General features: G+C 45.0%; 1 protein-coding gene across 6 annotated transcripts in view; it reads left to right on the plus strand.

Moving 5' to 3' along the window:
* KNL1 (kinetochore scaffold 1) overlaps positions 1-13,949 on the plus strand; it is a 76,412-nt gene extending 62,463 nt beyond the window's left edge. For 5 of the 6 annotated variants that reach the window (XM_015452658.4, XM_045395306.3, XM_045395307.3 and 2 more), the window contains 5 exons: positions 2,790-2,858; positions 5,724-5,833; positions 6,038-6,156; positions 7,959-8,081; positions 11,659-12,487. In XM_015452658.4, the coding sequence (XP_015308144.3) occupies positions 2,790-2,858; positions 5,724-5,833; positions 6,038-6,156; positions 7,959-8,081; positions 11,659-11,773 (536 nt within the window). In that variant the 3' untranslated portion in view covers positions 11,774-12,487. Of the gene's footprint in view, positions 1-2,789; positions 2,859-5,723; positions 5,834-6,037; positions 6,157-7,958; positions 8,082-11,658 lie in introns of all 6 variants that reach the window. The other variant, XM_005559196.4, reaches the window with a different exon arrangement.
* Positions 13,950-15,010: the final 1,061 nt, after the last annotated feature.

The following is a 15,010-nucleotide window of genomic DNA, read 5'->3' on the forward strand; positions in this document are numbered from 1 at the left end:
GATAGAGAATTTACCCTAATGACTGGTGATTCTTCTTCTTTTTTTTTTTTTTTTTCTTTTTTTACTTAAGAGTGAGGCCCTGCACGCCTATAATCCCAGGACTTTGGGAGGCTGAGGCAGGGGGATCACCTGAGGTCAGGAGTTTGAAACCAGCCTGGCTAACATGATGAGACCCCCGTCTCTACTAAAACTACAAAAAATTAGCTGGGCATGCACCTGTAATCACAGCTACTCGGGAAGCTGAGACCGGAGAATCACTTGAACCCAGGAGGTGGAGCTTGCAGTGAGCCAAGATCGTGCCACTGCACTCCAGCATGGGCAACAGAGCGAAACTCTGTCTCAAAAAAAAAAGTGAGGCCCTAACAAGCTAATTGGAAGTTCTGTGTGTATAGGTGGGTTTATCATCTAAAAGGATGAAATCACTGTAAAGGGTGGAAATCACTATATGGTAACTGGACAGAGGCCCAGCTGTTTTGTTGGAGTTTACTAATTGTCAGTCTCTTTTAGGTCTTTTCTCTTTAACCAATCAGTGTCAACATGGCCAACCATGAGCAAACATGGCCGTATTGGAACTTAGGATCTTCACAATCTCTGGGCCTCTAAACCTGATTCTCCTTGAAAGTTTCTTTTCTCCATGAATAGTATTACCTTCTGTCCAGGTCCAAAATTAAAACTTAGGAATCACTCTATACCTCTTTCTCCCTCGCTGTACATAATTCAAATCATCAGTACGACATGCTGTTTTTGTTTTTATTTTTATTTATGTATTTATTTATTTATTTTTTTTTTTTTTTTTTTTTTGAGACGGAGTCTCACGCTGTTGCCCAGGCTGGAGTGCAGTGGCGCGATCTCAGCTCACTGCAAGCTCCGCCTCCCGGGTTCCCGCCATTCTCCTGCCTCAGCCTCCTGAGTAGCTGGGACTACAGGCGCCCGCCACCGCGCCCGGCTAATTTTTTGTATTTTTAGTAGAGACGGGGTTTCACTGTGGTCTCGATCTCCTGACCTTGTGATCCGCCCGCCTCGGCCTCCCAAAGTGCTGGGATTACAGGCTTGAGCCACCGCGCCCGGCCTATGTATTTATTTTTTTGAGACAGTCTCAGTCTGCCACCCAGGCTGAAGTGCAACAGTGCAATCTCTGCTCACTGTAACCTCTGCCTCCCAGGTTCAAGTGATTCTCCTGCCTCAGCCTTCCAAGTAGCTGGGATTACAGGCTTGTGCCACCATACCTGGCTAATTTTTTTATTTTCTGTGGAGATGGGGTTTCACCATGTTGTCCAGGCTGGTCTCAACTCCTGACCTCAAGCGATTTGCCCCCCTTGGCCTCCCAAAATGCTGGATTACAGGCATGAGCCACAGTGCCCAACCTACTGATTTTAGTTTCTAATATTCATCCACTGTTTTTCATCTGTTTTGTCAATAATCATCTCTAACCTAGATGACTACAGTAACATTCCAACTGGACTTTATGAATCTTCTCCCTGAAGCTACAGTGATTATTGAAAATCTGACTATGCACCTATTACTCTTAGGCTAATGATCAAAGTATTTGATCATTCAATTCATTGAAAAATTCAATTCATTGCCTGAACTGAATTTTTCTCCTTTTCCTGTCTCATACTACCTTCCTACCTCTGCACACTGGCCACAGTGGACTTCTTTTATTTCCTTAAATGATCATGGTCTTTCCTGCTCAGCTGAATTTATCCTGTCTCAACACCTTCATGCTGATGTTTCCTATGCCCGAACGCTCTTTTCCCCCACTTCACTAATGAACTCCTACTGATAATTGTAAGAGCTCAGCTCTCGGTGATCAGTTTCTTGCCCTTCTGTTGTATGTTCTTGCTTCCTGTGGTTTTCCTTAATAGTGCTTATCATAGTTTGTAGTTCTTGCTGTGTTTATTAGTGCAGTTATCTGTGCATCTCCCTGAGTTGTAAGCTTCTTAAGGGCACAGGTTGAGTATGCTGTTTTTCTCATGGTATCCACAGTACCTAACACATAGAAAATATATAACAAAGCATTCAACAAAGAGAAAATAATCAATTTAGGAGACAGAGATAACCCTAGAGTCTGGAGGAACTAGCAGCTATCTCAGCTACCTAAAACATATTATAGCAATGCTAAAAGCATAACTCGTTTTTACTGTATTTATACAAGGAGAGTAGTTGTAGGGAGATCATAGCCATTTTCCTTATATGATTCCTGAAAATAAAATTATCTTTGCACAGAAGTTAGGGGTTAAAAGAGGAGGCCTTAACAAATATAGCTGTGTACTACCTTTTAAATGTCCTTCAAAGACATACCAATCAGTGTAGTTGAACAGTCTCAGGGGAGCCTTTACTAGATACAGAGAATAATGATTCAAGGATAACCCTTCAACTTCCTGTGGAAAAAAACTCTGCTACGCAGGAGTAGGATTCTAAAGTACTGGGTTTTATGTGACTTCTAATCAGGTAGTTAAAAATAAAAAAAGGCCGAGCATGGTGGCTCATGCCTTTAATCCCAACACTTTGGGAGGCCAAGGTGGGCGGATCACGAGGTCAGGAGATCGAGACCATCCTGGCTAACATGGTGAAACCCCATCTCTACTAAAAATACAAAAAATTAGCCAGGTGTGGTGGCACGTGCCTGTAGTCCCAGCTACCCGGGAGGCTGAGGCAGAAGAATTGTTTGAACCTGGGAGGCGGAGCTTGCAGTGAGCCAAGACCAGGCCATTGCACTCCAGCCTGGGAGACAAAGTGGGACTCTGTCTAAAAAATTTTTAAAAAATCATTATTCTGGTTCTTTCTAGTTGGTCTCCCTTTCCTGGACAAGCGTTATAGGAAGATTGTTGATGTGAATTTTCAATCTCTGTTGGACGGTAAGTTGAAAACATTTAAGCCTCTAAAAATTTGTTGGGGCTGGGCACTATGACTCATGCCTTTAATCCCAGCACTTTGGGAGGCTGAGGCGGGTGGATCACCAGGGGTCAGGAGTTTGAGACCAGCCTGACTAACATGGTGAAACCCCATCTCTGCTAAAAATACAAAAACTAGCCAGGTATGGTGGCGCCCTCATGTAGCCCCAGCTACTCAGGAGGCTGAGGCAGAAGAATCACTTGAACCTGGGAGGTGCAGGTTGCAGTGAGCCAAGATCACGCCACTGCATTCCAGCCGGGTGACAGAGTGAGACCTTGTCTCAAAGATAAATAAAAAATAAGGCCAGGCGCGGTGGCTCATGCCTGTAATCCCAGCACTTTGAGAGGCCGAGGTGGGTGGATCATGAGATCAGGAGATCAAGACCATCCTGGTGAACACGGTGAAACCCCATCTCTACTAAAAATACAAAAAAAATTACCCAGGTGTGGTGGCAGGTGCCTGTAGTCCTACCTACTGGAGAGGCTGAAACAGGAGAATGGCGTGAACCCAGCAGGCAGAGCTTGCAGTGAGCTGAGATCCCGACACTGCTCTCCAGCCTGGGGCAACAGAGCGAGACTCCGTCTCAAAATAAATAAATCATAAATAAATAAATAAAAATAAAAATTTGTTGGGCCAGGTGCAGTGTGGCTCATGTCTGTAATTGCAGCACTCTGGGAGGCCGAGGTGGGCAGATCATTTGAGCTCAGGACCTTGAGACCAGCCTGGGTAACATAGCAAGACCCTGTTTCTACAAAAATAAAAATAAAAATTTTTTAATTAAAAAAAAAAATTGGCCAGGCACAGTGGGTCATACCTGTAATCCCAACACTTTGGGAGGCTGAAGCAGGCGGATCACCTGAGGTCAGGAGTTCGAGACCAGCCTGGCCAACATGGTGAAACACTCTATCTCTACTAAAAATACAAAAATTAGCCAGGCGTGGTGGTGCATGCCTATAGTCCCAGCTACTCAAGAGGCTGAGGTGAGAGAATCGCTTGAACCCAGGAGGTGGAGGTTGCAGTTAGCCGAGATTCCACCGCTGCATTCCAGCCTGGGCCACAGAGCGAAACTCCATCTCTAAATAAATAAACAAATAAATATTTGTTGGTGCTTTACAGGTATAAATTGCTCCTTGAGAACTCTCACAAACTATGTTAAATATAAGCAACGACAACATTAATAATGTTTTCTTAGAAATGTGTATTAGACATAAAACTGCTTGGGTAATGTTCCAAATTTTTGGTAGCTTTTAAAAGAAATGATCTTTTTGGCCAGGCACGGTGGATCACGCCTGTAATCCCAGCACTTTGGGAGGACAAGGAAGGCAGATCATGAGGTCAGGAGTTTGAGACCAGCCTGGCCAATATGATGAAACCCCATCTCTACTAAAAATACAAAATTAGTTGGGCACGGTGACGGGTGCCTGTAATCCCAGCTACTCAGGAGACTGAGGCAGAATTGCTTAAACCCGGGAGGTGGAGGTTGCAGTGAGCTGAGATCGTGCCACTGCACTCCAACCTGGGTGACAGAGCAAGACTCTGTCTCAAAAAAAAAAAAAATGATTTAAAAAAGATTATTGGCCGGGTGCGGTGGCTCAAGCCTGTAATCCCAGCACTTTGGGAGGCTGAGACAGGCAGATCACAAGGTCAGGAGATTGAGACCGTCCTGGCTAACACAGTGAAACCCCGTCTCTACTAAAAAATACAGAAAAACTAGCCAGGCGAGGTGGCGGGCGCCTGTGGTCCCAGCTACTTGGGAGGCTGAGGCAGGAGGAGAATGGCATAAACCCGGGAGGCGGAGCTTTCAGTGAGCCAAGATCTGGCCACTGCACTCCAGCCTGGGCGACAGAGCGAGACTCCGTCTCAAAAAAAAAAAAAAAAAATTATTACAGGCCGGGGCACGGCAGCTCATGCCTGTAATCCCAGCACTTTGGGAGGCCGAGGCAGGTGGATTACGAGGTCAGGAAATCAAGACCGCCCTGGCTAACACGGTGAAACCCCGTCTCTACTGAAAATACAAAAAATATTAGCCAGGCATGGTGGCGAGCGCCTGTAGTCCCAGCTACTCAGGAGGCTGAGGCAGGAGAATGGTGTGAACCCAGAAGGCAGAGCTTGCAGTGAGCCAAGATCGCTCCACTGCACTGCAGCCTGGGCGACAGAGCGAGACTCAGTCTCAAAAAAAAAACAAAAAAAAATGATTACTAGGTCTTGAGCAATGATTAATAGTAGCTATTTTCATAATTTAAAAATTACTATTATGGGCACTTAGTCTGTATCAGGCATGTGTATTACTTAACACTATGAAGTCCACGCGATTTGTTCCCCATTTTACAAATTAGGAAACTACAGATCAAAAAACTTAAGTGTTGTGTCTAGGATCACGTAGGTATTAAAGAAAGCCAGGATTGCTGGGTGCCGTAGCTCACGCCTGTAATCCCAGCACTTTGGGAAGCCAAGGCGGGTGGATTATCTGAGGTCAGGAGTTCAAGACCAGTCTGACCAACGTGGTGAAGCCCTGTCTCTACTAAAAATACAAAAATTAGCCGGGCATGGTGGCAGATGCCTGTCATCCCAGCTACTCAGGAGGCTGAGGCAGGAGAATTGCTTGAACTGGCAAGGCAGAGGTTACAGTGAGCCAAGATCATGCCGTTGCATTCCAACCTGGGCGACAGGGGGAGAAGGGAGACTTCAGAAAAAAAAAAGGGACAGAATACTTATGTACCTGGTAGTGTTTAGAGTATTTCTAGCTTATATAATATAGTATTTTTTGCTTATATAAAATACATGTATCATAAATATTAACCTGCTTTTGCTTTTTTTTCCTTCCCCAGAGGATCAAGCTCCTCCTTCCTCCCTTTTAGTTCATAAGCTTATTTTCCAGTACGTTGAGGAAAAGGAATCCTGGAAGAAGACATGTAGAACCCAACATCAGGTACCCAAGGTAAAGCCTGATTGAAGTATTTAAAGGAAAATTTGTGATATCTTTCCAAAAAAAAGCAGAACTGAAACTTTACATAAATGATAGTGGACCCTGAAATGATAAATGTATTCAATTGTTTAACTTTTTTGAGTTAGTTATAAGTGAGCCACTAAGCATTGAAATGTTTTCATAATTTCATTGGATTTTTTTTCCCACTTTTTCTAGATGCTTGAAGAATTCTCACTGGTAGTGCACCATTGCAGACTCCTCGGAGAGGAGATTGAGTATTTAAAGAGATGGGGACCAAATTATAACCTAATGAACATAGATGTTAATAATACTGAGTAAGTGTATTAGTTCCCAAGGACTGCCATGACAGAGTGCTACAAATTGGGTACCTTAAACAACAGGTTCTGGAGGCTGGAAGTCTGAGATTAAGGTGTAAACAGTGTTGTTCTTTCTGAGGGCTGTTAGAATCTGTCCATGCCTTCTCCCAATGTCTGGTGGTTTGCTGGCAATCTTTGGCATTCCTTGGCTTGTAAATGCATAACCTCCCTTCATGTTCACGTGGTGTTCTTTCATTGTGCATGTCTGCATCCACATTTCCCCTTTTTATAAGGACACTAGTCATAGTGGATTAGGGGCCCACCTTACTCTAGAAGGACTTCATCTTAACATATTACTTGTGTAGCGACCAGGTTTCCAAATAAGGTCACTTTCTGAGGTATTAGGGGTTTGTAATTCAACATATGAATTTGGGAGAATCCAGTTCAACCCAACAGTAAGTACTTGGTCAACAGTTTATTAAATGAATATATATATACAGTAAGTACTTGGTCAACTTGGTCAACAACTGACACAGTGGCTCACTCCTGTAATCCCAGCACTTTGGGAGGCCGAGGTGGGCGAATCACAAGGTCAGGACTTCAAGACCAGCCTGGCCAATATGGTGAAACCCTGTCTCTACTAAAAATACAAAAATTAGCCAGGCATGGTGGTGGGCGCCTGTAGTCCCAGCTACTCAGGAGGCTAAGGCAGGAGAATCACTTGAACCCAGGAGGCGGAGTTTGCAGTGAGCCGAGATTTCGCCACTGCACTCCAACCTCGGCACAAAAAGACTCCATCTCCTCACACCTGTAATCCCAGCACTTTGGGAGGCCAAGGTGGGTGGATCACGAGGTCAGGAGTTCAAGACCAGCCTGGCCAAGATGGTGAAACCCCATCTCTATTAAAAATACAAAAAATTAGCCGGGCACAGTGGCAGGCACCTGTAATCCCGGCTACTTGGGAGGCTGAGGCAGGAGAATCGCTTGAACTCGGAGGATGGAGGTTGCAGTGAGCCGAGATCGCGCCACTGCACTCCAGCCTGTGATAGAGTGAGACTCCGTCTCAAAATAAAAAAAAGAAAGAAAAGAAAGAATATATACCTAACTTGGTTGGACATGCCAGTGTGAAAAGAAAATGAAATTGGGCTGGGACAGTGGCTCACACGTGTAATCCCAACACTTTGGGAGGTGAGACAGGTAGATTACTTGAGGTCAGAAATTTAAGACCAATGTGGCCAATGAGGTGAAACCCCATCTCTACTGAAAATACAAAAATTAACTGGGTGTGGTGGTGCACATGTGTAGTCCCAGCTAATCAGGAGGCTGAGGCAGGAGAATTGCTTGAACCTGGGAGGCGGAGGTTGCAGTGAGCCGAGATTACGCCACTGCACTCCAGCCTGGGCAACAGAGTGAGACTCCATTTCCAAAAAAAAGGAAAAGAAATAATGTATACCTAACTTGGACATGCCAGTTAAAAACTGAATGAAATTGGGCTGGGACAGTGGCTCACGCCTGTAATCCCAACACTTTGGGAGGTGAGGCAGGCGGATCACTTGAGGTCAGAAGTTTGAGGCCACATTGGCAAAAGCCTGTCTCTACTAAGAATACAACACTTAGCTGGATGTGGTGACAGGCGCCTGTAATCCCAACTACTTGAGAGAATCGATAGAACCTGGGAGGTGGAGGTTGCAGTGAGCCAAAATGGTGCACTGCATTCCAGCCTGGGAGACAGATCTAGACTCCATCTCAAAAAAAAAAAAAAATTGTGTTTCATGCTGTTATTGTGTTGCATTTTTAATTGTGGATCTTGTCTTTTACAGATTGAGACTTTTATTCTCTAGCTCTGCAGCATTTGCAAAGTTTGAAATAACTTTGTCTCTCTCAGCGTATTATCCATCTGTACCATTACCTTCCACCATTCAGAATCATATTGGGAACACTAGGTGAGTAAAGGGCCAACAGGGTAAGACTCTGGACTACTTTTTAATGTTCATTTTATTTGAAGGATTCCTCAAAGTGGTCAGCAAATCAGTGGACCATAGTGAGAGCTAAATATCAGTTCTCTTGAGTTCATTTTGAAGATTGTGTGTATGTGTGTGTGTGTGTTTGAGATGGAGTCTCACTCTGTCAACAGGCTGGAGTGCAGTGCCACAATCTCGGCTCACTGCAACCTCCTCCTCCCAGGTTCAAGTGATTCTCCTGCCTCAGCTTCCCGAGTAACTGGGATTTACAGGCACACGCCACCACACCCACCCAGCTAATTTTTGCATTTTTAGTAGATACAGGGTTTCACCATGTTGGCCTGGGTGGTCTCGATCTCTTGACCTAGTGATCTGCCCACCTCAGCCTTCCAAAGTGCTAGGATTACAGGCGAAGAATTTTTTCTTAAAGTCAGTGACCTTCATTGCTATCTCCAGTGGATGCTGGAGACCACTGGTCTATTCTTTTGTACCTGCTTCACTTTTTGAATACTTCAACCTAAAACATGAATCAAGAAGGAAAAAACTCACCATTAGCTTAGTACAGATAATATGTAAACAACTTTTATGACCTTAAAAACAGAGTTGGGCCGGGCGCGGTGGCTCAAGCCTGTAATCCCAGCACTTTGGGAGGCCAAGACGGGCGGCTCAGGAGGTCAGGAGATCGAGACCATCCTGGCTAACACAGTGAAACCCCGTCTCTACTAAAAAATACGAAAAACTAGCCGGGCGAGGTGGCGGGCGCCTGTAGTCCCAGCTACTTGGGAGGCTGAGGCAGGAGAATGGCGTGAATCCGGGAGGCGGAGCTTACAGTGAGCCGAGATCGCACCACTGCACTCCAGCCTGGGCGACAGCGCCAGACTCCATCTCAAAAAAAAAAAAAAAAAAAAAAAAAAACAGAGTTGGCTGGGCACGGTTGTTCACACCTGTAATCCCAGCACTTTGGGAGACTGAGGCGGGTAGATCACGAGGTCAGGAGTTCAAGATCAGCCTGGCCAAAGCGGTGAAACCCCACTTCTACTAAAAATACAAAAAATTAGCCAGGCGTGGTGGTGGGTGCCTGTAATCCTAGCTACTGGGGAGGCTGAAGCAGAGAATTGCTTGAACCTGGGAGGCAGAGGTTGCAGTGAGCCAAGATCACACCACTGCACTCCAGCCTGGGAGACAAAGTGAAACTCCGTCTCAAAAAAAAAAAAAAAAAAAAGAAAGTTAGGGCCAGATATGATGGCTCATGTCTGTAAGCCCAGCACTTTGGGAGGCCAAGGTGGGTGGATCAGTTGAGCTCAAGAGTTCGAGACCAGCCTGGCCAACATGGCGAATCCCTGCCTCTACTAAATATATGTAAATTAACTGGGTGTGGTGGTGAGTAGTCCCAGCTAATCTTGAGGCTGAGGTGGGAGGATTGCTTGAGCCTGGGAGGTGGAGGTTGCGATGAGCCAGGATCATGCCACTGGCCCCCAGCCTGGGTGACAGAACCAGGCTGTCTCAAAACAGAGTCTGTGGAACCAGACCTAAAAATGTCTCATTCCTCCTAGACTGTGATGTATTCTGTGACTTTTTAGATACACTGCTGACAGATTGGAAGATAACAGATGTTAAAAATGTGCTCACCTAGGCCGGGCATGGTGGCTCATGCCTGTAATCCTAGCACTTTGTTTTTTTTTTTTTTGTTTTTTTTTTGAGACGGAGTCTCGCTTTGTCGCCCAGGCTGGAGTGCAGTGGCCGGATCTCAGCTCACTGCAAGCTCCGCCTCCCGGGTTTACGCCATTCTCCTGCCTCAGCCTCCCGAGTAGCTGGGACTACAGGCGCCCACCACCTCGCCCGGCTAGTTTTTTTTTTTGTATTTTTAGTAGAGACGGGGTTTCACCATATTAGCCAGGATGGTCTCGATCTCCTGACCTCGTGATCCGCCCGTCTCGGCCTCCCAAAGTGCTGGGATTACAGGCTTGAGCCACCGCGCCTGGCAATCCTAGCACTTTGGGTGGCCAAGTTGGGCAGATCGCTTGAGGCCAGAAGTTTGAGACCAGCCTGGCCAACATGACGAAACCCTTTGTTTTTGGCCAGGCGTGGTGACTCACACCTGTAATCCCAGCACTTTGGGAGGCCGAGGTGGGCAAATCACAAGGTCAGAAGTTCGAGGCCGGGCACGGTGGCGCAAGCCTGTAATCCCAGCACTTTGGGAGGCCGAGACGGGCGGATCACGAGGTCAGGAGATCGAGACCATCCTGGCTAACACGGTGAAACCCCGTCTCTACTAAAAAATACAAAAAACTAGCCGGGCGAGGTGGTGGGTGCCTGTAGTCCCAGCTACTCGGGAGGCTGAGGCAGGAGAATGGCGGGAACCCGGGAGGCGGAGCTTGCAGTGAGCTGAGATCCGGCCACTGCACTCCAGCCTGGGCGACAGAGTGAGACTCCGTCTCAAAAAAAAAGAAGTTCGAGACCAGCCTGGCCAACATGGTGAAACCCTGTCTCTACTTAAAATAGAAAAAATAGCCAGGCGTGGTGGCAGGCGCCTGTAATCCCTGGGAGGCTGAGGCAGGAGAATTGCTTGCACCCGGGAGATGGAAGTTGCCTTGAGCCTAGATCGTGCCACTAACTGCACTCCAACCTGGGCGACAGAGCAAGACTCTGTCCTCCCAAAAAAATAAAATAAAATGTGCTCACCTTATATTTGTCAGCAAACACCAAGACTAACATTTTTTATGACCAACAAAAGTAGCTAGGTTAAGATACTTCACGGCTGGGCGCGGTGGCTCAAGCCTGTAATCCCAGCACTTTGGGAGGCCGAGACGGGCGGATCACGACGTCAGGAGTTCGAGACCATCCTGGCTAACACGGTGAAACCCCGTCTCTACTAAAAAATACAAAAAACTAGCCGGGCGAGGTGGTGGGTGCCTGTAGTCCCAGCTACTCGGGAGGCTGAGGCAGGAGAATGGCGTAAAAACCCGGGAGGCGGAGCTTGCAATGAGCTGAGATCCGGCCACTGCACTCCAGCCTGGGCGACACAGCAAGACTCCGTCTCAAAAAAAAAAAAAAAAAAAAAAAAAAGATACTTCACAATTACATATAGAATTGGTTCTTAGGCCCTGTTTTGGAATCCCATTTCAAACTGGACATCTGGTTATTTCCAGAAATGCTCATTTGTGCTTCCTAGGAAACTGAGAGACCAAGAACATAAATTCCACTCAGTTGGAGACAAGTGTAAGATTTTTTAAAAATTGATTAACCTGGCCAGGTGCGGTGGCTCATGCCTGTAATCCTAGCACTTTGGGAGGTCAAGGCGGGCGGATCACAAGGTCAGGAGACCATCCTGGCTAACACAGTGAAACCCCATCTCTACTAAAAATACAGAAATTAGCCGGGCATGGTGGCAGGCACCTGTAGTCCCAGCTAATCGGGAGGCTGAGGCAGGAGAATGACATGAACCCAGGAGGTGGAACTTGCAGTGAACTGAGATTGTTTCCACTGCACTCCAGCCTGGGCGACAGAGCAAGACTCCGTTGCAAAAAAAAAAAAATTGATTAACCTTTGTTCTTTCCAGCCAAGATGATATTGCTGCCATTCTATCTAAAGTGCCACTGGAGAACAACTACCTGAAGAATGTGGTCAAGCAAATTTACCAAGATCTGTTTCAGGACTGCCATTTCTACCACTAGACCCTTTGACCACCGTTGGAACAACCAAGCGGAATGTACTTGATATTATTTCAGGGTCCCATTGCTGTTTAGCCTTTGTTTTTAGGTCATTACAAGCTGAGTAAAATTCCTTCTGATGATGTTATAGTTAATCTGTATGTTTTTTAGATTTCTGCAGAATGATGGTGATGAAGTCTGGATAGTAGGCCTCATAGCCTACTGTCAACTTACTCATCTTTGTACCAAAGGTTTAAGTAATAGGACACTTAGGAAAAATGTCTCCTAACTAAACTAGTGCTTTCTGCTTTAGTACAAACCCTAAGGATTAACTTTTACGTATAAGAAGAAGTGTTACCACTGACAAAAACATGAGCCATTTTCCCATAAATAGATAGAGCTATGATTTTTAGGTTGCCTGGCTTCTGCCTAGCAGATATTTCTGGAGTAGAGATGTATCTGTCTACAAACTTTTATCCTTTTTCTCCATTACTAAAATGCTATTAAGAGAAAGGACTGGGTGCGGTGGCTCACACCTGTAATACCAGCAGTTTGGGAGGCCAAAGTGGGCGAATAGCCTGAGTCCAGGAATTCAAGACCAGCCTGGGAAACATGGCGAAACCCCACCTCTACAAAAAATAAAAAAATGAGCCAGGCATGGTGGCTTGTGCCTGTGGTCCCAGCTACTCAGGAGCTTGAGGCAGGAGGATCACTTGAGCTTAGGAGGCAGAGGTTGCAGTGAGCTGAGACCGTGCCACTGCACTCCAGCCTAAGCAACAGAGCAAGACCCTGTCTCAAAAAAACAAAAAGAGAAAAAGCAATAGCACTCAGCTATTGAAATGGTTGCCTTTTTTTTGTTGAGGGCCTTGCTTTTTATTCTATGGTGTCTATTAATGTTTTTTTTTTTTTCTTTTTTCTTTTTTTTTTTTTTTTTGAGATGGAGTCTTGCTCTGTTGCCCAGGTTGGAGTGCAGTGGCATGATCTCAGCTCACTGCAAGCTCCGCCTCCCGGGTTCACGCCATTCTCCTGCCTCAGCCTCCTGAGTAGCTGGGACTATAGGTGCCCGCCACCACGCCTGGCTAATTTTTTGTATTTTTAGTAGAGATGGGGTTTCACTGTGTTAGCCAGGATGGTCTCAATCTCCTGACCTTGTGATCTGCCTGCCTCAGCCTCTCAAAGTGCTGGGATTACAGGTGTGAGCCACCACGCCCAGCAATGTTTTCTTAATAAGTATAGTTTTTCTAGGGAAAGTTAATTCATTTTTGTCTAGTACATACATGTAAATATATTAATGTTTTTGTGCTTGTGATGTAGTAAGGAGATGTATATAGAAATTCATTGAGATATATAGATACTCACTTGCCTAGGCAGTTTCCGTCTTTCTGAAGAATGTTTTACAGCAAAATTTTCTATTTTATTTTATTAAATAATGACGCGTCAAACAATGTCACATCCAAAACACTAGTTTTATCAATTTCTAGCAGTAATAATAGACTTGCTGTAAGTTTTGTTTTCTGATGTCATACCCTTGTCATACACATTATTAAATGACCAATACGATGTATGAAGTAGACAAAAATTTACTCAAACTTCAGTCACATCCTAATTGTGATAATTTTTGTTTAATATTTAATTCTAAACCAAAATACATTTGCATTTTTAAACTAATTTGTCTCAAAATTTTGCTTTATGTTTTCAGATCAGGTTAAAGTCCTGTGGGTCCCCTGAATGTTATTGTCCCTCTTGATTGGTTTTTACTTCTGAGCGATATGTCAAAAGGCACATAAGCTTCAAAAGTCAATACAAATCTCATTTGCCATAAAAATCAAGATATAGATGTCTGTTCCGTAAACTCCTTGAAAAACATTTTAAAGTCATCAATATGATCTGCTTCCCATGAAACTTAAGTTAGCTTTCTTATTGGAGTTGTTTTATTTCTTTTCTGTAAGTCTGAAAAGTAGAGATTTTGTTTTATGCATTTTAGTAACCTGCAACAACCAACTCTAAAAAAGATTTGGCTTGTAATGATGGTCTCTGTTTTTTGGGGTTTGGAGTACATAATTGTAATATTTACTTAGTTATTTGCGTTTTTCTTTGTTCAAGGTATTGACTGGTTTCATAAATTTTTTGAAAGTTTTTCTTTCATTGGTTGGAAAGCAGATTACATTTTGTACTATTAAAATAAGTGTATTACTTGAAATCTTTTGTGAGTAGTGTTTCTTTATAAAGAGTATTTTAGCATTTATCCAGTAGACCTTTGAAGATATACCAAAGAAACCTTCCTCTGGAGACACCTACCTTTTCAAAACTGAGATTAGGCCAAGTGCAATGGCTCACACCTGTAATACCAGCAGTTTGGGAGGCCAAGTTCAAGCAGGTTGCTTGAGGCCAGGAATTCAAATCCAGCCTACACAACATAGCAAGACCCTGTCTCTAAAAAAATTTTTTTCTTTTTTTTTTTTTTTTTTTTTTTTTTTTTGTTGAGACAGAGTCTCACTTTGTCGCCCAGACTGGAGTGCAGTGGCCGGATCTCAGCTCACTGCAAGCTCCGCCTCCCGGGTTCCCGCCATTCTCCTGCCTCAGCCTCCCGAGTAGCTGGGACTACAGACGCCCGCCACCTCGCCCGGCTAGGTTTTTGTATTTTTTAGTAGAGACGGGGTTTCACCGTGTTAGCCAGGATGGTCTCGATCTCCTGACCTTGTGATCCGCCCGTCTCGGCCTCCCAAAGTGCTGGGATTACAGGCTTGAGCCACCGCGCCCGGCCCAAAAATTTTTTTCTTGGGTAAAATTTTTTACCCAAGTGGGTACAGTGGCTCATGCCTGTAATGCCAACCCTTTGGGAGGCTGAGGTGGGCAGATCACCTGAGGTCGAAAGTTTGAGACCAACCTGACCAACATGGAGAAACCCTGTCTCTACTAAAAATACAAAATTAGCCTGTCGTGGTGGTGCATGCCTGTAATCCCAGCTACTTGGGAGGCTGAGGCAGGAGAATCGCTTCAACATGGGAGACAGGTTGCAGGGAGCTGAGATTGCACCATTGCACTCCAGCCTGGGCAACAAGAGCGAAACTCCATCTAAAAAAAAAAAAAAAAAAATCATTGTTTTTGAGATGAGTCTCACTATGTTTCCCAGGCTGGTCTCGGACTCCTGGACTCAAGAGATCCTCCCATCTCAGCTTCCCATATTGCTGGGATTACAGGTGTCAGTCACTGCTCCCAGTTTGCTATTCTTTTTCTAACTTGTGATAGTAAGTACCTAGC

The sequence above is a fragment of the Macaca fascicularis genome, chromosome 7 (assembly GCF_037993035.2).
Source record: "Macaca fascicularis isolate 582-1 chromosome 7, T2T-MFA8v1.1".
NCBI lineage: Eukaryota > Metazoa > Chordata > Mammalia > Primates > Cercopithecidae > Macaca > Macaca fascicularis.